This window comes from Terrapene carolina, unplaced genomic scaffold (assembly GCF_002925995.2).
Source record: "Terrapene carolina triunguis isolate 2854851 unplaced genomic scaffold, T_m_triunguis-2.0 Scaffold238, whole genome shotgun sequence".
NCBI classification, from domain to species: Eukaryota; Metazoa; Chordata; order Testudines; family Emydidae; genus Terrapene; species Terrapene triunguis.
The window spans coordinates 18,793,133-18,819,402 of record NW_020664589.1 but is presented as its reverse complement, the minus strand read 5'-3'; the positions used below and the strand labels follow the sequence as shown (position 1 = coordinate 18,819,402).

Below are 26,270 nucleotides of genomic sequence, written 5' to 3'. Positions count from 1 at the left end.
GAGCAATAAAAAGGTAAGTCGCATTTTGGGCCAACCAATCTCAACAGTGGCCCTTTAATCAAATATGTTGCCTAGTTTTGGTAAAACAAGGCTCCGTTTCTATGACTTTATGTGTCATAATATCCTCAGTGTCTATTCAGTCAAGTCAAGGGAAGCAGTGTGTTGTACCCGGCATCCCACTGAATCCCACAGATCCACCTGGAATCTAGTAGCTGTGTAGGTTGTTACTTTACCTTAAAACTGGTAACAGAGCACTTAGAAATAAAATAATGAAACATCCAAGTTGTCTGAAGTCACTGATATCAAATCCTTTCATTAGGACAAAAAGAGGCAATAGCCTGTATTGTGTGGTTACCACGTTCATTCTGCTTCCAAACAAGTCTTATTAGATAATGGGGAAGCATGTCTGTATATTGGGGGAACAGACTCCAGCCAAAATCTCTTATGAATTCTATTGTATAGACAGATAATAGATAATGTCGGGTAGTTATTACAACACTACTTTACCCTTTCCCAAGGTGATATAGCTCCCTTCCTTAGTTTCATGTGCTACTTTACACAGAACTATGTGAAGAGAACTTAATTTATTATTTACTGCACTGAATCAAGCACACTGAAAGAGATATAGTCCTGATTTCTATTCACTAGATAGGTACAAATGAAAAAGCACGTTTGTAACAAACACTGAATCCATCCAATTACTGTTTCATATACAAATACTCTATCTATTCCTTAGGTAGCATTTGTGTTCAGTGATAAATTATGCTTATTTATAAGTTAGCAATCTTTATCAATGCTCAGCTGTCAGAAATACTCTACCTCTTAGAGGACTGCTCCATGGAAACAAGTCTGACAAAGAAGCACAGAGTAATACCACCGGGCATGGTGGTCCCTGGCAGGAACTGATGTGGTGACAAGGCTGGTGGGGAGACAGACTTGGTTAGCAGTACTGCGCCCTTGCCAACCTGTGTTGGCCAACCCCAGGGATTAACTCTAGGGAAACATAGTGCTGGAATACCTCTGTGCTTTCAGTCACAAGTACAGAGGAAAATACCTACTTGGCTTGTATACTGGCTATTAAAAATGTGGAGCTTGCCAATCACTAACCTCAGAAATGCTCATTTTCCAGTTTCAGGTGAAATTAGAGATCGATAAACCCATTAGGCAAACAATGCTGAATGCATGTTTCATCTACAATCTCTTCAAGTGAAGAATAACTTCTAAAGGTTTTGATTTTACTTATTTTTTTAAAAGATGATAGGATTTGCCATTCTACTGCAGATAAGAAGGTAAAAATCCCTTCTTGACCACTGGAGCATAATATCTGATGAGCAACTTAGCTCACCACCTGCAATTGTTATTAACAGTTATACAATCATCCAGCTATTTCTATGATGCTGCCACATCATCTGACTCTGAGCACCCATGGCAGTGAATTCCAGACTAACTATATGCCGTGTGATTTGTTCTAAATTGATTGGCTATTTATTTTACCAAGTGGCCACTTGTTCTTGGTATTACAAATATAGTGAAGTCAGGAGCTCACTACTGAAAAATTCATCACTGACATTTCTATAACTATTACATTTTTGGGATCATCTGCATCACTCAATGCTCTGAAGTTCCAAATGAGGTATTGATTTTCTGACAATTCTTTCAGCATACCTATTTAATTACAATAAAATGCAGTTTTCCCATTTGAAATGCAATGAATCCCTAGGCAGAATGCTGATGTGAATTGGATTCACTATATGGGCATAACAAGCCTAGAAACTCCAGTTGCATAAACTAGAGAGAATTATTTATGTAAGTACAGATGTAATATTGATACATTGTTGAGATTCAAATATTCACAACAACTTTTTATACCTGCAAGATCTTCCTTGGAGGAGACCAGTCGAGGAGAGCTGCTTCCTGGCTCAATTCTTAAGGATAATCTAGAAAACAGGATTTTAGACACATCAGTAGTGAAAGCATTCACTGAAGTTAGAAAGGTAAACAGAAGAAACTAATTATTTTATTTTAAGTAGGAAGTCTGGTTTGATCTGAAAGAACATTTATTTATTTAGCTTCATGACAAAACAGGTCCAGAATTCCTAAAGTAAACCTCTGCCCTTTACATCCACCTAAGAAACTAAGAGATATGTTTAAAATGTCAGTGTGAATTTATCTTTTATACTTTGTCAAAGCAAAAATATGAATCTGAAAATGCAGATACGAAAAGAAGACTGAACCATAGTGGGAAAGAATTCTTCTCTTTTTACATGTTGGGGGAAGGGGTCCTTACGTGATCCCAGAGAACTGTGCGGTAGGAAATATTTATTTTATAAATGTGTAAATTATGTGTACTTATGAAAATAAGGCTTATTTTGTGGGATTTGAAAGAGTTTGTAAGAAAATAATACTGAATAAATGTAAATGTTTAATAGTTGGTTTATGTATTTACAAGAATGTAATGTTAATTGTAACATATCACTCTGCCTGCCTGCAAGGAGGTCGTGGAAGTCACGGATTCCGTGACAGCGAGTGTGGTTGACCTCAGGGCCACCCAAGCAGCTGGCTCCGGGGCCTGCTGCTCAGGTGACCCCAGGGACAGCCACACCTGCCGCTGCTGGAGCAGCTCTGTAGCCAGCTGCTTGGGCGGCCCCGCAGCCAGCCGCCCCTTCTCCCCCCCCTCCCCCCCCCCGTAGGGCCCCCCATCCCCAACCAAAATTTAGTCAGGGATATTTATAGTATAAGTCATGGACAGGTCACGGGGCCATGAATTTTTGTTTATTGCCCGTGACCTGTCCATGACTTATACTATAAATACCCGTGACTAAATCGTAACCTTATTTATAATGTATTTATTGCTGTAGTATCTCAACACTCCTCCTCATGTCCACTTTCTTCTGTTGCATCTACCTCCTGCCACCTCTTGTTTAACACATACACCCCTCATCCTGGCACCCACAGATCATCTGTTCTGCACCAGTATTTTTGAGAGGAGAATTTGAACAGGACTGGAATTTTACTTGGGGTATTTAAATTCATACAAACAACATTACTCATCTTAATTCTTTAGCATATGGCAAGATTGGGGGGTATAATGAAGAGCAGCTGCCTCACCAGCGACCCACCCAAAACAAAGTGCTGTCACATCAGACAAGACAGCCTCAAATGATCCACAGCATCACTCCAGAGACAGATTATGCTGCACCTGTTTGCAATGGGTTGTGCTGTTATCAATATTCAAAGGGCAATTCCAGGGGTTACATATTGACATAACTTGGTTCAATAATGTATCTGGTGCATCAGAAGGCAGAATGGACAACATACCACCACCACTGCCTACAAACGTTACATCCCAGAAATGCTGGTTTTCATCTCTGACACACAATTCAAGAATGCTCTTATTGCAACCAGTGTCACACTGGATTTTCTAGAGTGCGAAGACAACAACATTTCTATTCCAAAATTCTTTGCTGCTCTGCTGCAAAAAAACAGTGCAATGGTGAGGGCCAGTGTCCAGAGAAATGTTCTTTAATGGAAAGCATCTGTCTTATCACACTGACACCAGGTCAATGGACAATTATACAGGCGTTAGAAAATAGTGTAATAATATAAATATCCAGGCAAGATATATGCTTCTTTATTAAAAATAAGGTTAATATGATATCCGGGAAAGGACACAGTGAATTATAGTGAAACCAGGGTAATGACAGAAAGAGAAATGTATATCCACAAAATGCACAACTAACAGTAGAAGATAATGGGATTTAAGGGAAGTTGTTTGGTCTCCATTGTAAAAGTCTGTAATCCTGATCAGTCTTTTATTTAAAGGTTGATACATCAGAGGTGAAATTTTTTCTTAGACCAATTCAAAAATATATTTTGATCTACCCCAACAGAAACATCAATATGAAAAAGCCAACTTTGGATCAAGTTATTAGACTTGGATAAGGAGCCTTATGCCTGAAATATCTAGGCACCTGGCTTCCATGGGAATGACTCTGGCATTATAAAATATGGAGAGTTGCAATTTAACTCCAAGTTTAAGGTAATCCTACAACAGTGATTCAGTTTTCAATTTTAAGTGGATCTACAACCATCCATGGAAGACAGATGACCCTTGATGAGGATTTTATGCTAAGAAGAATGAAAAGAATGTTCTGTAAAGAACACGCGGACAACAGGGTCCAGAACCAAGACATGAGACATCACTCTAAGATTAGAGATGTTACTGAAGCTGGCAGACAAAGTTCCTCTGGTGATGGTGTATATCACAGCGGTAATGACACTGTGTTACATGGCGCTTTACAGATTATAGATGAAATCAAGGAATGCAGAACGGTGCTGAAGCAGAAGAATGTCCAAGATTCCGGAAGTAAATTGCTGGCTAGTTAAGTGATGTAAGACAGAAGGTTTTGGTTTTGTGGAATATTGGTCCATCTTCTGTGTAGAGAGGGGGCTTCACAGTTTGGATGGCCTCCATCTCAGCAGTAGGAGAACCAATTTCCTGCGGGACAGGCTGGGAGCAGTGGGGACAAAAAAACCTAACCTGGCTTCAAGACTGAACTTGATAAATTTATAGAGGGGCTGGTATGATGGGACAGCCAACAATGGGATGTGGCCCATTGGCAACTGCCAGTAGCAAAAATGCCCAACGACTGGAGATGGGACACTGGATGGGCAGGACTCTGAATTACTACAGATAATTCTTTCCCAGGTATCTGCCTGGTGGGTCTTGCCACATGCTCAGGGTCTAACTGATGGCATATTTGGGATGGGGAAGGAATTTCACCCCGGATCAGTTTGGCAGAGACTGTGTGGGGAGGGTGGGGTTGCCTTCCTCTGCAGCCTGGGTCATGGGTCATTTGCAGGTTTAAACTAGTGTACATGGTGAATTCTCTGTAACTTGAAGTCTTTAAATCATGATTTGAGGACTTCAGTAACTCAGCCAGAGGTTAGGGGTCTATTAAAGGAGAGGATGGGTGAGGTTCTGTAGCTTGCAATGTGCAGGAGGTTAGACTAGATGATCCCAATGGTCCCTTCTGACCTTAAAGTCTACGAGTAGTCAGGAGGGTGTTAAACTAATAATAAAAGAGGAGGATAAAAAGAGGAAACAAAAGAGCATCCATTTACCACAAAATAAAGATATTGAGAACGTAATTAATCAAGACACCAGTGGACATGAAGAAAAGAAACATTTTATTTAATTATATACCAAAGCTAGGAGCATGGGTAATAAAGAAGAAAAATTGGAATTATTCAATTATGAGCATAAATTTGACCTACTTCGTATTACTGAAACTTAGGGGGAAGATCTGCATGATTGGAATGTTAAAATCAATGGTTATATCCTATTTAGGAAGGATAAAATGAAGAAAAGGGATGGAGGAGAGACACGCTATGTCAAAAATGATTACCTGCTTCCAACTCACTGACAGCTTGGGAAGAAAATGATCTTAAATGCTTATGGCTCAATGTCATAACAGATAAAGCACAAGATGAGATACTAGTTGGTGTCTGCTACTGACCACCAAATCACATTAGAGAACAGGATGACGGTCTTCTTAAGCACCTACCTATAATGTGTAGGTAAAAAAAAAAGTTATCATGGGGGACTTCCAACTGAGTGACACATGCTGGAGGTCCCATGCTAGCAGTATTAAATCATTGTTGCAATTTCTACCTAATATAAATGATCATTTCCTAACTCAGAAAACGTTGCATCCAGCATGGGTGAATTCTATATTAGATCTCATCTTGAGAGATAAAGGATTGATCCTGGAACTAAAAAATAGTGGTAGCTTAGGTACAAGTGATCATGACTGGATCACACTGTAATGTGAAAATAGAATATTGTCCAAACCAGTAAAATATATACTTGATACATTAAAAGGGATTGATTTCACAAAGCTAAAAACAATTACGAGCCAGATCAGTTGGGACAGAGAATTTAAACAGAAAAATGTGAATGATAATTGGGAACTGTTTAAGAACATTTTACTAGATGCCCAAAAGCCACAATTGAGAAAGAAGGCCATACTGGTTAAAAAAAAAAAAATCAACCCGATTTAGTGGGCAAATGAAAGCAGTGTGACAGACCCAGACCGGTTGGGTCCAGGAGTCTGGTTAAAAGGAAAACACACTGGACAAATAGTTTTCTGTTTCCTGAGTGACCAACCTCCCCCACCCCTACACAATCGCTCCCTGAGAAGGAAGACAGGGACTAAAGAGGGTTCTTACACCAAACCTGTTGACTAGCCGATGATGAAGGTGACTCAGTAAGCTGTTACCCTTGCCTCTAGGAGGGTCACAACAAACCTCTGAGGTAAACCCTAACCGCCTAGAAGCGTAGGACCCCACCAAGGCAAAGCCAGTGCTCTGCCACAGCAGCTATAAAAAAAATTACATCCCCATAAATAACAAATGGAAGAAAGGGGAAGTTGAGAGTAATGAATATAAATCAGTTGCTAGGAATTGTAGAAAATTAATCAGAGAAGCAAAAGGACACAAGGAGATATCTATGGACAATAGGGAGCTTTTTAAAAAGTATATTAGGAACAAAAGGAATCCTAAAAATGGTATTGGTCTAATACTAGATAGAAATGGTAGAATTGTCAATAATAATGCAGAAAAGGCAGAAGTATTCAATAAATATTTAAGAACATACGAACGGCCATACTGGGTCAGACCAAAGGTCTATGTAGCCCAGTATCCTGTCTTCTGACAGTGGCCAGTGCCAGGTGCCACAGAGGGAATGAACAGAACAGGTAATCATCAAGTGACCCATCCCCTGTCACTCATTCCCAGCTTCTAGCAAACAGAGGCTAGGGACACCATCCCTGCCCATCCTGGCTAATAGCCATTGATGAACCTACCTAGTTCTTTTTTGAACCCTCTTATAGTCCTGGCCTTCACAACATCCTCTGGCAAAGAGATCCACAAGTTGACTGTGTGTTGTCTGAAGAAATACTTCCTTTTGTTTGTTTTAAACCGGCTGCCTATTAATTTCATTTGGTAACCCCTAGTTCTTGTGTTATGAGAAGGAGTAAATAACACTTCCTTATTTACTTTCCCCACACCAGTCATGATTTTATAGACTTCTATCATATCCCCCACCTTAGTCATCTGTTTTCCAAGCTGAAAAGTCCCAGTCTTATTAATCTCTCCTCATATGGCAGCCGTTCCATACCCCTAATAATTTTTGTTGCCCTTTTCTGAACCTTTTCCAATTCCAATATATCTTTTTGGAGATGGGGTGACCACATCTGCACGTGGGTGTACCATGGATTTATATAGCGGCAATAGGATATTTTCGGTCTTATTCTCTATCCCTTTCTTAATGATTCCCAACATTCTGTTCACTTTTTGGACTGCTGCAGCACATTGAGTGGATGTTTTCAGAGAACTATCCGCAATGACTCCAAGATCTCTTTCTTGAGTGGTAACAGCTAATTTAGACCCCATCGTTTTATATGTATAGTTGGGATTGTGTTTTCCAATGTACATTTCTGTTCTCTATTTGGAAAAAAAACAGATAATGTAGTCATATCATATGAGGATGAAACACTTTCCACTCCAACAGTAATTTAGGAGGATGTTAAACAGTAGCTAATAAAGTTTGACATTTTAAAATCAGCAGATCTGGATAACTTGCATCTGAGAACTTTAAAAGAGTTGACTGAGGAGCTGTTTGGATTGTTAATGTTGATTCTCAGTAAGTCTTGGAACACTGGGGAAGTTCCAGAAGTCTAGAAGAAAGCTAATGTAGTGTCAATATTTAAAAATGGTAAATGGGATAACCTGGGTAATTATAGGCCTGTCACCCAGACATAGATCCCAGGCAAAATAATGGAAAGGCTGATAAGGGACATAATTAATAAAGAATTAAATAAAGGAAATATAACTTATGCTAATGAAAATAGATTATTGGGGAAAAAATCTTGTCAAATCTGATTTTTTTTATGAGATTGGTTGATAAAGACAATAGCATTGATGTACTTAATTTACATTTATGTAAGGCATTCGATTTGGTATCACACAATAGTTTGATCAAGAAACTGGAACAAATACAAAATCAGCAAAGTGCACATTAAGTGGATTGAAAACTGGCTAACTGATAAGTCTTAAAATGTACTTGTACATGGGAAAACATCATCTAGCGGTTTTCAAACTGTGGGTCGGGACCCCAAAGTGGGTCGCGACCCCATTTTAATGGAATCGCCAGAGCCAGCATTTGTTACTTGCTGGGACCCGGAGCTAAAGCTGAAGCCCAAGCTCTACCCCCTCCTGGGCAGGGCCGCCCGGGGGGGGGGGGGGGGGGCAAGTGGGGCAATTTGCCCCAGGACCCCGCAGGGTTCCCCGGCCGCATGTCTCATGCTTCCCCACCCTGGGGCCCCGGGGCCCTGCCCCGCCTTCCCCCATCCCCCGGCGCCTCAGCGCACTGCCGTGCAGGTGCGGTCCTGGAAGCGCTGCAGCGCGGCGTGGCTCCAGCGGGACCTGAGCTCCGCCTCCTCCCGCTGAGACAGAGCCACTCAGCCGCGTGGTAAAGGGGCAGGGCTGCGACGTGAGCTCCGGTCACGCTGGAGTCACGCCGCTGTAGTGCTGTCGAGGGCAGCTCCTGGACAGCAGCGTGCGCTAAGGCTCTGAGAGAGGGGAGAGGCGGGGGTAAGTGGCATAGGGAGGCCGGGGCCAGGGGGGCAACACGGGGTACATAAGGAAAGAAACCCCCTGGGAGGGAGCTGCCACCACCCCACCTGATGTGCCCAGAGAGACTACTTCTAGCTAAGGCCGGCTCCAGGCACCAGCCGACCAAGCACGTCCTTGGGGCGGTACCTTGTAAGGGGCGGCCAATCTTGGGTGGCGGGGCAGTGGTTGGGGTTTTTTTGTTTGTTTGTTTGTTTTGTTTCGGCAGGGCGGTGCTCGGGTTTTGTTTTGTTTTTTGGTTCAGCGGGGCAGCGCTGGGGGGAGGTTGTTTTCGGTTTTGGTTTGGCGGGGTGGCGCTTGGTTTGGCGGGGTTGTTAGGGCCGGGCGGCGCTTTTTTTTTTTGCTTGGGGTGGCAAAAAAGTTAGAGCTGGCCCTGGGCACATGGACTGCCCCCGCCGTCCACGGCGGCAATTCAGCATGCTGCTTGGGGCAGCACAAACAGTAAAGCCGGCCCTGCTTTCCCTGCCAGCTCAGGACTCCAGCACCCTGTCTTGCTGAGCCAGACACTCCTGCTCCAACAAAGACCCAGGGTCTGAATTACTTGCCCCAAAGCTGCAGGTTTACATGTCAGGAAAATTTCAGGGAGTAAAGACAAGAATTTTGGAAGAAAATGCCCAAGCCTATTTTTCTCCATGCAGTGTTCACACGCTGAACCTCTGTGGCACCCACACTATGGAAACCAGTGCAGCGGTAAAAACATATTTTGAAAATGTTCAGAAACTCTATAAAGTATTTGCTCTTAACCCTGCGAGATGGAAAATTTTGCAGACCACTGTGAATATCTCTCGTTCACCTGCACATCTACCAATGTGATATATGCCATCATGTGCCAGCAATGCCCCTCTGCCATGTACATTGGCCAAACCGGACAGTCTCTACGCAAAAGAATTAATGGGCACAAATCTGACATCAGGAATCATAATACTCAAAAACCAGTGGGAGAACACTTTAACCTGTCTGGCCATTCTATGACAGACCTGCGGGTGGCTATCTTAAAACAGAAAAACTTCAAAAACAGACTCCAACGAGAGACTGCTGAACTGGAATTGATATGCAAACTAGACACAATCAACTCAGGATTAAATAAAGATTGGGAATGGCTGAGCCATTACAAACATTGAATCTATCTCCCCTTGTAAGTATTTTCACACTTGCTTCTTATCAAACTGTCTGTACTGAGCTATCTTGATTATCACTTCAAAAGTTTTTTTTCTCTTACTTAATTGGCCTCTCAGAGTTGGTAAGACAACTCCCACCTGTTCATGCTCTCTGTATGTGTGTATATATATATCTCCTCAATATATGTTTCACTCTATATGCATCCGAAGAAGTGGGTTGTAGCCCACCAAAGCTTATGCTCTAATAAATTTGTTAGTCTCTAAGGTGCCACAAGTACTCCTATTCTCTTCACTCTGTATCTAAAACTAGGTGGAGCACAAGAGTTGATGCTGTTCGCCCCCTAATCAAAAAATCACACAGGCATGCTGGAAAGTTTAATTAAAATTGAAGAGGAGCTTCATTTACCTCCCGAAATCCAGGCAGATGTTGACTGTTTGATTAAGTGGCTTAAGTCATTTGAATTTGTACTTCTTTCTACAAATATGGTTTAAAGTGCTTCATTGTATTGATGATAAGAACATGGTCCTACAAAGCGCCAAATTAACAATGGAAGAGGGAGCTAAACACGTGAGCAACCTAGTAAAGGAAATTCAAACACAAAGATCCTTGGCCAATTTTTTTTGAAGAAGCCAAACAAGTCACTTCAAGCCTTGGCATTGACCCAAAAATGAAAACTGACTCAAGGATCCGGAAGAACAAGCGATTCTTTGACGACACAGGGGATGCAGACTATACATTTGACTCTCCCCATATTCAGTTCAAAGTACAGGTGTTCTTCCCGACAATGGATTTGCTTCTATCAGCGCTAGGAGGTCTTGGTGAAAGAATGGCTGAAGTCTCAAATTTATTTTCACACATTTTGTGTCCGCCAGATAAAGTGGATGAATCTTCTATAGAAAATTTTGTTGACACTTTGGCCACAGCACATCCAAAAGGCCTCCAGCAAGAAGATCTTAAAGAGGAACTTAGAATCTTTTACAAAATAAAAGAAGATTCCAACTTAAGAATTGATGGACATAACACCTCTGCACTTACACTTCTTAATGCTCTCTTCAAAAAAGGGTTGGAAAATGTGTTTCCACAGATTTGTATTTGTTTACGCCTACTAACAGTGTTGCCAGTGTCGGTAGCATCGGGTTGTGATTGATTCTCCATCACTGGAAAATGTTAAATCAAGACTGAATGTGATTCTAAAAGATATGCTCAAATTCAAGCAGGACTTAAATTCAGGGCAGTTCTATGGCCTGTGTTGTAAGGACGTCAGATTAGATCATAATGGTCCGTTCTGGTCTTATCTATGAATCTGTTCATACATCTCTGTCATCTAACTTCCCATTTTTGTTGCTGTTGTACAGATAATCGATACATTTACCTTCTTCCATATTTTAGGCTGAAGACTGCTAGACTCACCTTTTTCTAAATACCCCATTGGGATAAGAATATTACAAATGGCTGCATACTTGCTGGTTCCAGGAGGCTATGTTACGCTATAGGATCACCTTGTAATATGAACTTTATGTTTTTAGCATACATGACAAGGGGCCACACTGTTAAACAAAGTTTCTTTTTCTTTTATGTACCAGCAAATACCACAAACCTCCTGTATGATTCTTCATGGAGTTGTTGGATTTTTGGTTTGACTGACACTGACCATGTGGCAACACTGTCTAGCTGAGTCAAGAGATGAGATCTAATATAGCTACAGCAGACACCAGCACATAAGTGAACTTCAAAAGATATCTGAAGGCAAATACCACAAATCGTATGTCACTCTGAGACCCAGAAACAGATTTTGGAAGTAAAGACCCATAGAAAAGGAAATTTGCAAGAATGAATTCTTCTTCCATTCCTTTCAGTTTGGGAGGGAAACAAAGTGGTTTTTCAGTGGCTTCTTCAAGTATATTTGAAAAACATGGAGCATAAAATAACAAATACAGTATTCCTTTTTTCTGTAGCCAAGCTTATTGAAAACCTAGAACAGTTCTGATATTCTTTGAAACTGCAGCTTTGAGATTTGGATGAGGTTACTGGTAAATCAAATTCAGTTTAGACAGTTTTACTAATTTTTTTAATCTAAGTAGCTGAACATGCTATTAAAAAGGAAACATTTGAAAGCATAAGCAACAACTACAATGAACCTATTTCATACAGTTAATATTGGAAATGCTTCCCCCCATGGGCACAGCACTGCTGAACTTTCTCTCAAACTGAGATGTGAATGGGTAAAAGAGCACGGAGTTCACAAATCACCCAAACTTATTCATGTAAAAAGTGAGGTGCTAAGTTAACCAGTCAGATGAAAGACTCCAATGGTAACAAAAAAACATGGCTGATATTTTGCAAAGGGTTCTGTTCCGTGCTCTAGAATTTATAGTCCATTGCCATTAAATGATCCTTGTAAATCTCTGTAACAACAGGCTTCAAGGTGGATATGAAACATTCCTCTCCATTGAGGGAGGAGATGGCATTGTTTATTCCCATCAGCGGGATCTCGGTATCTAGAAAATGACATGCTTCTTTCAAAAGCCCTGCTTTGCAGAGGAAGTTACAGTAATATAACCCACAGCATGTTTCTGCTGTGGCTGAAGGAATTTTGGAAAAGAGTCTTGTACAACTGGTTAGCCTCCCAGTGTGTTATTTTAATCACGTCATAACAAACATCTATCATCTGGGGATTCCCTGTAATGAGGGGATGGTATTACTGGAGTCTTGTCCCTGCAAATGGGACTTTATCCTCTGTGCCTGTGGCTCTAGGATTGTGAAAATGTTCCAATACTTGTTAATTCTGTGCTTTATAATTTTCTATATCATCGTTCTTTTGATCCCAACTTTGTTCACTTTTGAGACAGAGCTTTTACTTACTATTCTGGAGTTTTATTGTTTCAGTGGGGACTGTTTGTTTTTTATTGAAACATTTTACGGTTTATTTTCTGGTCTTTTGCTGGAACTGGACTATGTGCTGATGGAGGAAGATTTGAATGGCAAGCGGTGTATGTTGGATGAACTTTTATACTAGGATTCAAGGCGCTTATACAAAATGGATTATGTGTTTTACTCTGACCTCACATAACTGAGTTGTTCCTTAACCAAACGAGAAGCAATGGCAGAGACATAACAGTCAGTTTTCAGCACTCTAGTACCAGCCATTCCATAAATGGTGACACATCAAATCTTTATTTGCACATTTTGGGGGAAGAGATAGAACAATGCTATTTACTTCAGCATATACCTGATAAAAATCTAAACATAAAAGTACTCCATTGCTTAGCTGTAATAGGGTAAAGCTATGCATGTAGGCAGTTTCGCTGGCAACCACAGGAACATGACAGTGACAGGATACTGAAAATGTCACAATATACATTGAATCCTATTTCCTGTATAGGTTCATAGTGAGTACCTTCACTGTTCTTGTATGTCTTTTCATCTACTATTTCTTTGTCCTCACCATGAAAAAGGGTCAGCAATGTCTTAATACTCTTGACAATAACATCATCTCCAAGTCAGAAAAACAACTTAAAATTAGGGTGCTCTTCACAAGACACAATGCAAGCGATCTAAATTTACAAGTTCCTCTATAGCCCAACAAATGCAGGTGAATTTGGAGGCCCTCACACTGAGAATTAATACACATGTTAACATTTATTAGTTAACCAGTTACAGGAATTAAGAAAACTATGAAAATGATCTTATATTTCAGGGGTGCTGAGTACTCACATTTCACAGTGACTTCAACTGAGCTGTAGTGCTCAGTCCTTCTGAGGTACCCTGCAGATAGGACACAATATGGAGAAAGTGTATTTGGCTAAATCTACACTACAAAGATTTGTCAGCATAGCAATGTTGATCAGGAGGGTAAAAAAACCCCACAATGCGGACACACATAGCTATGCCGGCAACGCTCCCCTGTGACGGGTCCGGTCACAGAGACCCCCTTGGGACTGTCACCTGATGTGCTGAAATTACCTCTGAGCCCATTTTCCCTGCCAGCTTGGGACTTCCAGAAGCCTGTCTTGTTGAGCCAGACACACTAGCCTGCTGCAACACAGGCCCAGGGTCTGGTCCATGCCCACAAAGCTGCAGACTTAACTGAAAACAACTTAGCAGGTTACCTATCTCCAGCACCCAGACACCCAGTTCCTAATGGGATCCAAACCCCAAATAAATCCATTTTACTCTGAATAAAGCTTATACAGGGTAAACGCATAAATTGTCCATCCTCTATAACACTGATAGAGAGATATGCACAGCTGTTTGCTCACCCAGATATTAATCACTTACTCTGGATTTATTAATAAACAAAAGTGATTTTATTAAGTACAAAAAGTAGAATTTAAGTGGTTTCAAGTAATAACAGACACAACAAAGTAAGTCACCAAGCAAAATAAAGCAAAAACACGCAAGTCTAAGCCTAATACATTAAGAAACTGATTACAGGTAATATCTTACCCTCAGAGATGTTCCAATAAGCTTCTTTCACAGACTACACTCCTTCCTAGTCTGGGCCCAATCCTTTCCCCTGGTACAGTCCTTGTTAGTTCCAGTAGACATCTCAGGTAGTCAGCACGGGTTTTCTCATGACTGGCCCCCCTTTGTCCTGCTCCACCCCCTTTTATAGCTTTGGCACAAGGCGGGAATCTTTTGTCTCTCTGGGTCCCCACCCCTCCTTCTAAATGGAAAAGTACCAGATTAAGATGGATTCCAGCATCATGTGACATGGTCACATGTCATTGTAAGACCCTTAGTCTCCATTCTTCCTGGGTTGGCCCACACGTACATAGGAAGGCTTGCAGGTAAATAAACCATATACAACCAATTGTCCTAGTCAGTGGGAGCCATCAAGATTCTAAACCACCATTAATGGCCCACACATTGCATAATTACAATAGGACTTCAGAGTTATACTTCTATTATACTTATATTTCTAGCTTTAGATACAAGAATGATACACTGCATACAAATAGGAGGAATATATTCAGTAGTTTCTAACCTTTGTTATACCTTACAAGAGACCTTTTGCATAAAGCATATTCCAGTTACATCATATTCACACTCATAAGCATCTTTTCATAAAACATATGGAGTGCAACATCACACCCCCTTCCCTCAAATCCTCCCCCACGTAGATGCAGCTATACCAGCAAAAAAGTTCTGTTGCCAATATAGTTTATGTTGTTCAGGGAGTTGGTTTAACTATATTGGCAAATTAAAGAGAAACGGTGGGTGAAGTAATATCTTTTATTGGACCAATTTCTGTAGGTGAAAGAGACAAGCTTTTGAGCTACACAGAGCTCTTCAGGTCTGGGAAATGTACTCAAAGTGTTCATTTACAGTACACAGCAATTAAACATCACTGGCCCATGTCAGCTGACTTAGGCTCGGGCTGTGGGACTGTAAAATTGCTGTGCAGATGTTCGGGCTAGGACCCTCCCAAACGGGGACCCAGTGTCGACTGAAGCAATGTCTTGGCCTTTATGTGGCCTTCTGCCTTGAAAGCCTTAAATTCTTCCCTTGCATCTTCAGGAAGCCTGTCAGTAAATATGGACATTGATTTCCAGTTTATGAAGTCTTTCTTTGATAAAAGTGCCTGCTGATTAGTTATGCACATTTGGGAGAGATGAGGTGGAATACATTTTTCTTTCCATCAAATCAAATCTCTTGGCCTCTTCCTCTTTGGAAGTTGATTTTAATCTCCCCAGCCTTGACCTCTCATTGGTGACAATGACTACAAGGGAGCTTGGGGCTGGATGTAAATAAAAACATTAAAAGCCTTGAATAGGGACATAATAATGCTTGTCCATGCACTTAGCTGTAGGTGCTAAGGAAGGTAGTGTGTACCAAATGCTCTTTGCCAGCTCAAAGGAAGCCTTATTTATAGCGAGGGCAACTCTCCGAGTGGCTGACAACTAAAGACTGTCCCAAATCTTATGAATATTCTCTTGGACTAATTCAATGCCCAACGCTGCAGCCATCCTTCTTAGGAGGTCTTGGTAGGGAAAAATCTCTGGAAAAGGGGAGAAAGAATCTGGGGCCATGGAACTATCCAGTGACAAAGTAATAGGAGCGAGTGGATTTTCCTGTAGCTGGACTGGTTCTTGTGGTAGTGGCTCACACTGCTGTATTGGAGGCTCAGTGGGAGCAATATTTTTTTGTGTCCCCAATATAAGTGGCTTAGAAAGTCAACTAGTGAAATGGTCTGGCGACCTTCCTCTGGAGTGTGCCAATGATTGGGACATTGGAGAGTGGGGAGCCCACCCCCATGGGCTCTGAGGGGACCACTGAGGAAAAGTGTACGACACAGGAGGCGAGTAGGAACTGGGTCATCCTGCCTTGTCTCTACTAAAGGAACAGTGTTAGTCTCTGTACTGATGCTCTTCCTCTGAAGGTGGTCTGGAACACTTACTCAACCAAACGCCTAGGAGGGGATTGCAAGTAGAGGAGGATTCTAAACTTAAGTGCAATGGACCTTGTGAATAATCACTGAGCAACACAGGAGCCACCCTGATGGGGCCACTAAATGCCCTGATCTATCTGTAGCCAGTGGAAAGAGGGCAATATCTGTACCAAACCCAGCATGGTAGCTGGTACCGCAAATGCCCCGAGATGTCAAGACCACATTGAAAGTTGTTGCTGGGATGGATTTTGGCACTGGTGCCAAAGTATGAGCTACTATCAGTGTCCTGTCCGAGGAATGGTCCAGTACCATAGCTCTGAGTGCTGAGACAGAGACTGACATTGAAGGTAAAGATTAGGTCAGTACTGAGACAGATGGCACACTGGTGCCGAAGACAATGCTGAGGTCACTTTTTTGATGGGTTTCTTAACTGGTACCAACAATGGTGCCTTTAACAATCTGTACTCCAGAGTGACAGATTGAGATGAGCCAGGAACTACAGGGGGCACTTCTACTGCTGAGGACTCATGTACACCAAAGTCTGGAACAGAGACGAAAAACAAATCAGTTGCTGCCTGATAAGTCTGTTGGGTTGTTGGTACAGACAACGCTGGTGAAGAAATGGAGCTCATTAGTACCAGGTTCAATGGTTGTCCCACAGACAGTACTGGAGTTGATGGTACAGTACTGATCTGTTCTCATCTCAGTAACAGGGAGTGGGTGGATGACATGGTTCTATCCTAGGTACCTGAGGAGTCCTGGAAATGCTCTGCACTCCTCTTGGAAGAGTCTCTCTTGGACTGGGAATGGCTCAACTTCAGTCAGTTTTTTGAGTCCTCTTTTAGGGAGGCCCAGAGAAGAGATATTGGTCCCCTCTCTGGGAAAAGTCCTAGTCCAAATATCTGTCAGAGACCACTGTCACCTCTATAGCAGACTGAGGGGTCGGACAAGGCCCTGGGGCTGAAACGGGCCTCACAGCTTGCTCCATGAGGTACTGTTTGAGGTGTGAGACTCTGGAAATCTGCCTTCTTTTCTTGAACAAATAACATATACTACACTTTTCTTTAATGTGTTCCTCACTGAGACAAAAAAGGCACTGTGTGTAGGGGTCACAATTTGGGATACCAACACGATGGACAGTGTTTAAAACCTCGTGAGCGCATCCACCAGGTTTCTCTCCAGACTAACACAACTACTTACAACTAATAAAACTAACCTAATTACTGGTTTCTAACTACTACTATCTACAAAATACAGAGAAACTCACAGAGACAGTAACCATGAAGTAAACCATCTGCAAATACTTGCAGAAGTTACTCCTCAAGCACTACTGTCTGAGTCATTTCAATAGAACCGTTTGCAACAAGATACTATTCAAAGTAAGAATGGCAGGACCACCCCAGCATGTTGAAAGAGAGGGCATGATATCACTGTCAAGGTTTCAGATACGGCTATAGACTTTGCATCAGCATAATTGTAAAATTCAGTAAAACTGTTATCTGTTTGGTCACGCCAAATTATACTCTGAAAATTTATAGTTTGTGAAAACTCTATGGGTGAAATCATGGCTCCAGAGAAATCAATGGGAGTTTTGCCATTTACTTTAAGGGAACAAGGATTTCACTCTATATTTAAATATATCTACTCATTTTTAACTCTAGAATCTAGAAAAAAGTAAAAAAATATGGTAAAGGACCAACAGACAAGCTAATTTAGAACTCGATGTAAATGTTACACATTTTCACAGACCTAGCAACATGAATTGTTTAGATCAGGGGAGGGCAAACTACGGCCCGTGGGCCGCATCTGGCCCGTGGGATTGCCAGCCTCATGGCACAACGGAGCTAAGGCAGGTTCCCTGCCTGCCCTGGCCCCACACTTCTCCCGGAAGCGGCCGGCACCATGTCCCTGCAGCCCCTAGGGGAGGGTTAGGGACCGCGGCCAATGGGAGCTTCGGGGGTGGTATCCGCAGGCAAGGGGAGCACGCGGCAGAGCCGCCTGCCCCACCCCACCCCCAGGAGCCACTGCCGGACATGCTGGCTACTTCTGGGAGCAGCGCAGGGCCAGGGCAGGCAGGGAACCTGCCTTAGCCCCACTGCATGCCACTGCCACCCCGGAGCTGCTCGAGGTAAGTGGTGCCAGGCTGGAGCCCACACCCCAAACCCCTACTACACCCTGCACCTTAACCCTCTGCCCTGAGCCCCCTAGGCCCCTGCCGCACCCCTCCTGCACTCCAACCCCCTTCCCTGAGCCCCCTCCCATACTCTGTATCCCCTCCTGCACCCCAACCCCCTGCTCTTAACCCCCTCCTGCAACCCACACTCCTCCTGTGCCCCAACTCCTTGCCCTGAGCCCCTTCCTGCACATCGCACCCCCTCCTACACCCCACACTCCCTCCCGCACCCCAAACCCCTGCCCCAGCCCTACATTAATGGCCCTGCATACAATTTCCCCACCCAGATGTGGCCCTCAGGCCAAAAAGTTTGCCCACCCCTGGTTTAGATAAATAATCTGTGGCAACTACACCTCATCTATTGTCAGTCCCAGTCCAGTGTGATACCTATATTTCATGTCACCCTTGCCAATGGAAACACTCCCCACCCATCCCACAAAGTCTGGGTAGTGTAAAGAACCCGTCTATCAATAGCTCTTGTCTGAAGCAATCAACATAATTTCAGTGCATGAGATTCTATCATGGCTAGTCTATCATCATCCAATCTAATCTATACAACTCCACAGATACTCCATTTCACCCTAAAAGATAGGGAGAGAAACATGCAAACACATGCCCACCCACAGTAGGGTTGCCAACTTTCTATTTGCAGAAAACTAAAAACCCTTGCCCCACCCCTACCCTGCCCCTTCCCCAAGGCCCCACCCCGCCTCACCCCCTCTCCGAGGCCCCGCCCCCGCTCACTCCATCCCCCTCCCTCCATCCATTGCCCGCTCTCCCCCATCCTTGCTCACTCGCTCATTTTCACTGGACTGGGGCAGGGGGTTAGGGTGCGAGAGGGAGTGAGGGCTCCGGGCGATGCTTATCGCAGGTGGCTCCTGGAAGCAGCAGGCATGTCCCTCTGGCTCCTAGGCGGAGGCATGGCCAGGCAGCTCTGTGCACTGCCCCTGCCTGCAGACATCACCCCCACAGCTCCCGTTGGCTGTGGTTCCCGGAGGAGAGGCGCAGTGCTCGGAGGAGTGGGGCAGCACGCAAGCCCCCATAGCCGCCCCTACACCTAGGAGACAGAAGGAGATGCAGACAGCTTCCCGGGAGCCGCACAGAGCCAGGCAGGTGCCCTGCCTGCCCCACTGCGGGCGGCCAACTGGACTTTTAATGGCCCAGTCAGCAGTGCCCAGTCTAGTCAGGCCTTTCAACACGAGGTTTAGATCCCATCAGGGGGTAGGAAATTGAAATTGAGGGAAGAGGTTTGTTATTCGCTTAAGAAACCTTTTAGTGGTTAGGTGCGAAAGTATTGAGTACCCCTCTCTGGGTTGCTGAAATTCTGTAATAGCTGCGAGTTGGACCCTGAGAGAGCTCTGGGATAACCCCGATTTTTTAAGGGTCAGGGCATATTCCAGAATATATGGAAGAGTTGCTGACACTGGAGAAATTTGTTGGGACATTCACCAAATCTGGAACCTAGACCATTTCTGCAGTGTAGTACATCATGTGGTGGACTTCCTACTGTACATTAAAACCTCTTGCACTTCCTTTGAGTATGACCTCTCTAGGTGTGTAACCACATAGGAGCCATGCTTTGAGGCAGAGGATCCCCAAGTTGGGATGTACGGTATGCCCTTTGTCCTGAGAAAGAAGGTGCAGAGTGGCTGGAAGGGAGATCGGTGGGCACATTGCAAGCTGTATCATGTAAGGGTACCAGGTCTGACTCGGCCACGTGGGAGCAATCAAAATTACTTAAGCGCCGTCCCTCTTTATCTTTAGCAGGACCTTCAGGAGAAGAGGAAATGGAGGAAGGCATAAAGGTCCTTGGGAGGAGGAGAGCATCGCCCAGAGAGTGCTGGCTGATCCCCGCCTGGAACGGTACCGCGGACACTTCTTGTTCTGGTAAGTGGCAAACAGATCTGTGGACGGTGTTCCCCACAATGTGAACAAGTCGTGAAGTACTGACGGGTGCATCTCCCACTTGTGGTCGTGCAGGAAGGTGCAACTGAGCTTGTCCACTACCACACTCTGCATGCCTGGGAGGTAAGGCACAGATAAGGTGACGTTGTGAGAGATGCACCAGTTCCACAGTTCCATTGCCTCTGTGCATAGAGAGGGCAATCTGGCTCCTCCTTGGCAGTTGATATAATACATGCAGGCTATGTTTTCCGACAGGACCTTTATATATGATCCTATTATCCACAGGAGGAAATTGGTGCAGGCGTTACTGACCGTTCTCAGCTCAAGGAGATTGCTGTGCAGGGAGATCTCTGCAGGCGACCGTTTGCCTGATGGCAGTGGGCAGTGATAGGGGTTTGTCCAGACCGTCCCTGCTTGGTCTGTAAACTGAGCTGAACCACAGCTGTAGGCATCACATGTGAAGTCTGGCATGTGGAATCACTGCCGTGCTGGTTGCTGTATGCCCTAGGAGCTGGAGGCAGATTCTTACTGGCACCTGAGGGCTGCATTGAGCTGTGTCTACAAGCAATACCAGGGATAGAAATTTGTCCTGAGTCAAGAAGGCTTTGGCCTCTAGCATTATTGGGGGGAGGGATAGCTCAGTGGTTTGAGCATTGGCCTGCTAAACCCAGGGCTGAGAGTTCAATCCTTGAGGGGGCCACTTAGGGATCTGGGGCAAAATCAGTACTTGGTCCTGCTAGTGAAGGCAGGGGGCTGGACTTCTGATGACCTTTCGGGGTCCCTTCCAGTTCTATGAGATAGGTATATCTCCACGTCTAGGTTGGCCCCTATGAATTCTAGGTGTTGTACTGGTGTGAGGGTCGACTTCTGGGAACTGATCTACAGGCTCAGTGCCATGAACAAGTGTGTCGTGTCTTCGGTGGCTCGATGAGACTCCTGAAGCAGCCAGGCCCTGAGGAGACAATCGTCCAGGTAAGGGTAGATCATGATCTCTTGAGATCACAGATGGGTGGCCAGCAAGAGAACTTTGGAAAAAATACTCAAAGGCCCAAGGAAAATCCAAATGAGAGGACCTTGTATTGGTAGTGGTCGTGTCACAGAGTGAACCTGAGGAAACGTCTGTGAGCTGGTAGTATTGAGATGTGAAAGCAGGCATCTTGTATATCGAGGGCGGAAAACCAGTCTCCCTGTTCCAGTGATGGAATGATCATCAATAGGGTGACCAACTTGAACTTCGGAGCTTTGACTAACTTGTTGAGAGCTGTGAGGTCCAGGGTGGGTCTCCAACCTCCCTTCCTTTTGGGTATTAGGAAGTAATGTGAGTAGATGCCTTATAGATGTTGAGAAACTGGTTCTATGACTGACTCCTAACTGCAGGAGTCGATTTATATCCTGCTGTAGTAGACTCTTGTGAGAAAGGTCCCTGAAGCGGGACAGGGAAGGGTGTTGTGGAGGGGTAGAGAGGTGAAGTGGATGGAATATCCAGCTCTGACCATCTCTAGGACCCATCTATCCGATGTTATATGCTCCCAGGCACTCCAGAACGCTGCCAAATGATGGCCAAATGGGTGCGTGGTCACATAATATTTTTTGTCTGATGGCTTGCATGTCAGGCCACCGAAGCCAGGGTTTGCCAGACCGGGTTTAGCTGGATCTAGGATGGCCTCATTGATTGGGAGGGCGATTTTTGTGGTAGATGAAGCATAAAGTATATTGATAAGCGGGTGGTGAATATCTTTAACCTCCTCCAATGGCATGCAGACGGTGTCCTCCATTCTCTTCGCCAGCTCTTGGAACAAGTGGAAATCATCTGCCAAGGAAGGTGGCGATGGCATGATCACTTTCTCCAGCGAAGAAGAGGATGTGGCCTTGGGGGGTGACCTCCTCCTCTATGTCCACCTCCTGCTCCTCTACTGCTTGGGATTCTGATGCCTGTGATGATGTCGCCAAGGGGGCATGCCTCTCAAGGCAGGCTGGCTGTGCACTGCCCACGGGTCCAAGTATGGCCACTGCGGTGGCATAGGGCCTGGTGGAGGTGCCCACGGGTGACCATACAAAGATGAAAGATGCCATTTGGTGGCACATTCCTGGACCCTGTCAATATTGGGTCCCATATGGAGCTTGGGAGGAGTATAGAGAAACTCCATCTGGCTCACTGTCCAATCCCTCACTCGACATTGGAGGGGCATGGCATGACTGTGAGGAAATACCCCTTGATCAGCCGTGGCTCGTTGCCATAATCTTGGTAGTGAGGGGCAGAGTCAGGAGCTTCCAACATAGCTAGTTCACCGGTCTGATGGAATTCTGCCAGTACTGAGCATCCCGGTGTTGTAGGTGGTGCCGGGGGAGATGGAGACCTCGCATGTACTGATCTCTCGGTTGCCAGATGGGCCGATGCCGCTGACAGATGACAGCTCATGTACCGGGAGCGTCTTAGGGCATTTGCCCTTGTATTTCTGTACCAAAGATTCGGTGCCTGTGCCCAAAGGGTTCATGGGCCTATCAACAGTACCGAACACTGACAGTCGCCGTGAGGCATAGGTGCTGGATGATCTCGGTGCCAGTGGTGCAGAGGATACCGAGCGAGATGGTGATCGCTTTTAGCCATCTCTGGGCTCGTTAAGGGGACTTTGCACTCTCTTTTTCAACTTGTGAGAGGAATCCCCAGACCATTTCTTTGAGCCACTATCCTTCAAAGTTGAAGGTTGAGCAGAAGACTCAAGTCCGCCTGAGGGCTGATGTTGGAGAGCCGCCTCCATAAAGATGATTTTCTGGCAGAGCTCTCTGTCCTTGCAGACCTCGGTCACAGCTGCTGGCAGAGGGAACACTTTTGTTGGCTGTGGCCCTCGCCAAGGCAGCAAATGCACCGGGAGTGCTTCCCATGACCGGGATTGCCTCGCTGCAAGTGCAACACTTCTTGAAGCCCAGAGAGCTAGGCATGCCCTTGTCTCCCCCTGCCCCCACCCCACAGGGGTCACCACAAGAACATAATCTTTTCTTTCTTCTTTTTGTTGTTGTTTTTTTTTTTTTTAAGGCATGGTCAAATAAAAGTCAAAAGAAGGCTAAAGAGTTTCTAAAAGCTAAAGATTAACAACTGAAAAGGAGAATTAACAATCCACTAACTGACAGCTAAGGGCTCCGTCTCTAGTCAGGGATGGTTGAGAAGGAACTGAGGACGGTTAGCCTGCAATTACTGGCTAGCCTCATGGCACAACACGAGGAGAGACAATGCATATGTAGGCCCATTGGACACTGCTACCGAAGTTCTCCGATCAGCAGCGAAGGCATGCAGACATACCTACAGTGGAGCACCCATAGGGACACTACTCAAAGAAGAATTACTCTTACTTTTGATGGAGTCAAACTTGAATTCCTTATACATGCAAACTCTTATTGAGCTCAACAAGAGTGTGCTTGAGTAAGGAGTATGGAGCTCTTTGGTCCTGCACAAAGAAATAAAATCTATGGGAAAATATTTGACCTGTTGTTTGATTTTGCATTATGATTTGAACTTCTATAGTGAAGGATGCAGAACTGAATTCCTAGATCATTGCTCTAGCAAGTCAGCATATAGAACACTACAGTAAGACACACAGTCACTCTGTGTAGTGAGCACTCTAGAGAGGCAGTAGTGAGAGTTCTACAGATACTTTTAATTTATAGTAAGTACATAGGTCCTGATTCACTTAAGCATATCTTTATCTTTACGCACATACTTAAAGTACTTTGCTGAACAAGGATGGACTTAAGTACATGCTTAAAGTTAACAACATGCTTAAATGTCTTGCAAAAATGGGGGCCTTAGTGTTAACAGGCAAAGGGTGGCTGGTTAAAGAGTGTTAATAAGAGAATGAATCTGCTATTTCATGCCTGATTTTTGCTAACATATTTATAAGTTCCTTATGTCCATCCTTGTTCATCGAAGTCCTTAAGTATGTGTTTAAAGATAATCATATGCTTAAGTGCTTTGCTGAATCAAGGCCTATGTACCTTGAATGACAAGGCGTAGAGGAGCACCCATTTATAGACAGCATCTGGCAGCTTTTTGTCAACATCTGGCAAGAGTACAAGCACTGTTGCATTCTGCTGAAATGTTCAAGGAAACTGTCTCAATTTATTTCTGAAATGATTCTGTTTAAACAGAATGTAAAAGGAACAGTCAACTTAAAATCCAATGAATTTTAAATTGGAGTTAGGGTAGTTTCAAGTGGCATGCTCGCCAATTTTGTCATTTACAGTATTATTTTCCTATTTTTAAGAATGTTTTTCTCTTTCCTGTTGTTGTGTGGAAGACCCTCACAAACCGAATGGACAGTGAATGAACAGAGGCAACAGTCAAACTGTTTATCTAGAAACAGCAGCCAAATGCCAAAGGAAAACAAAGATATGTTTCCTGTACTCTTTTAGTTAGAGCAATCTTAGGTGTTATTTGTAACACCCCTAGGTACAAAAATTTCAGACACAAGTGTGATATTTAAGTTGACAATGTCCCTTTAAATCTAAATCATGTTCCAAATCTCACTTCCGAGATTCACACAGACTTAACCACAATGGTTATTTCATGTTTTCCTGCTAACTCTAAAGATGAGTTCATCCTTGACTAGGGTTTAACAATTATAGCTTCTGGGGAGAGAGTAGGAGCTATGGGACATGACCTTCTGGAAGAACGGTCTGGTTCACATTGTGATTTTTTCAGAACTCGGATCGGTTTCTGGTTCAGGTTTGAATGCTTTGATCAATGCTGTAGTTTTCAAAGACAAACTATTTTGCTTTCTACTTCAAAACTATCCACAGTGGCACATAGCATAAAACAAACACCAATCTTATAATTAAGGAGCTAAGATCTATGATAGGGTGAGCAAAAGCTGGAATGAACTGATGAACCTCTATGGTGCAGGAGTAATAACTTCACTATATCAATGCTCTGTGTCTGTGATCAATTAAACACACCAAAGGGTAATAATTTCACATGGTTGCTGACTGTGACAACTACATATCGTTTCCGCTTGCAACTGAGACAGAGTCTAAAGGAATTATAAATATAAACAATCATAATGTTCTCCTTAGAATGAAAGTATTCAGTGGTTCAAAATGCTTGTTTCCAATGCAATGGTAAGAGTGTGAGGCAGTGAGAGTGTATGAAATTAATGTTGCATATCCATTAAATCCATTACATCTATTTTCCTAACCCTTTTCCCAAGAGGCCAGTTAATTCCCATATGCTTTCTCTAGAATATAGATACCGGAAATTGTAATTAAAAATATGTATAGCATTATTAATTTACACTATAATTTACAAACATAGATAAGGCACTGTCCCGGCCATAAAGTACTTTAGTATTCTAACTAAGACAAAACAAGAGGATTAAGTGAGATGGGGAGCAGAGAATGTAGTTTGTGGTATCAAGAGTATACTGGATCTTGTAGGAGAGGATGATGAACTTGAACTTGATATGGAAGTATTACTGATATATGGGTGGAATTAAGTGCCCTGGGAATTCTCCCAGATGATGTGACTTCAGTAGTAATTATTGAGCTTGTATGTACACTAAGAACAAAGCTCTACAATAGCTGCTTCATGGGATGGCAATGTGAACTAGAGGTTAGAGCCCTGGACTGGGACTCAGGAGACCTGAGTTATATTCCTGGCTCTGTCATTAGCTTACAAGTGACCTTGACCAAGTAATTTCACTTCTCTGTACCTCGCATCCCCATCTGTAAAACGTGAATAATAATACTGACTCCTTTGTACAACATGTTGAGATCTACAGATGTAAGAGATTCAGTATGTAAGAAATTAATTATTATAGCTGCTTCATGTTTATTCAAACAGGGCCATCTGCCCCTAAATATTGGCTAATAAACAGAGGAATTCTCTCTCTCGCTCTCTCTCTCTCTCTGAAATTCAATTGCATTGTTGGTGGGCCCCTTCCTTTTCTCAGTCTCCGCTTAAGGTCTACAATGTTTGCCAAGACAATTTTACATACT

The 26,270-nt window shown here is 43.6% G+C and overlaps 1 protein-coding gene across 7 annotated transcripts in view; it reads right to left on the bottom strand.

The window, feature by feature from the left end:
- The window catches only part of RALGPS1 (Ral GEF with PH domain and SH3 binding motif 1), a 298,888-nt gene that overhangs the window by 63,965 nt on the left and 208,653 nt on the right, over positions 1–26,270 (bottom strand). For all 7 annotated transcript variants that reach the window (XM_026657362.2, XM_026657365.2, XM_026657366.1 and 4 more), the window contains exon 12: positions 1,870–1,937. In XM_026657362.2, coding sequence (XP_026513147.1) covers positions 1,870–1,937 — 68 coding nt within the window. The remainder of the gene's footprint in view (positions 1–1,869; positions 1,938–26,270) is intronic.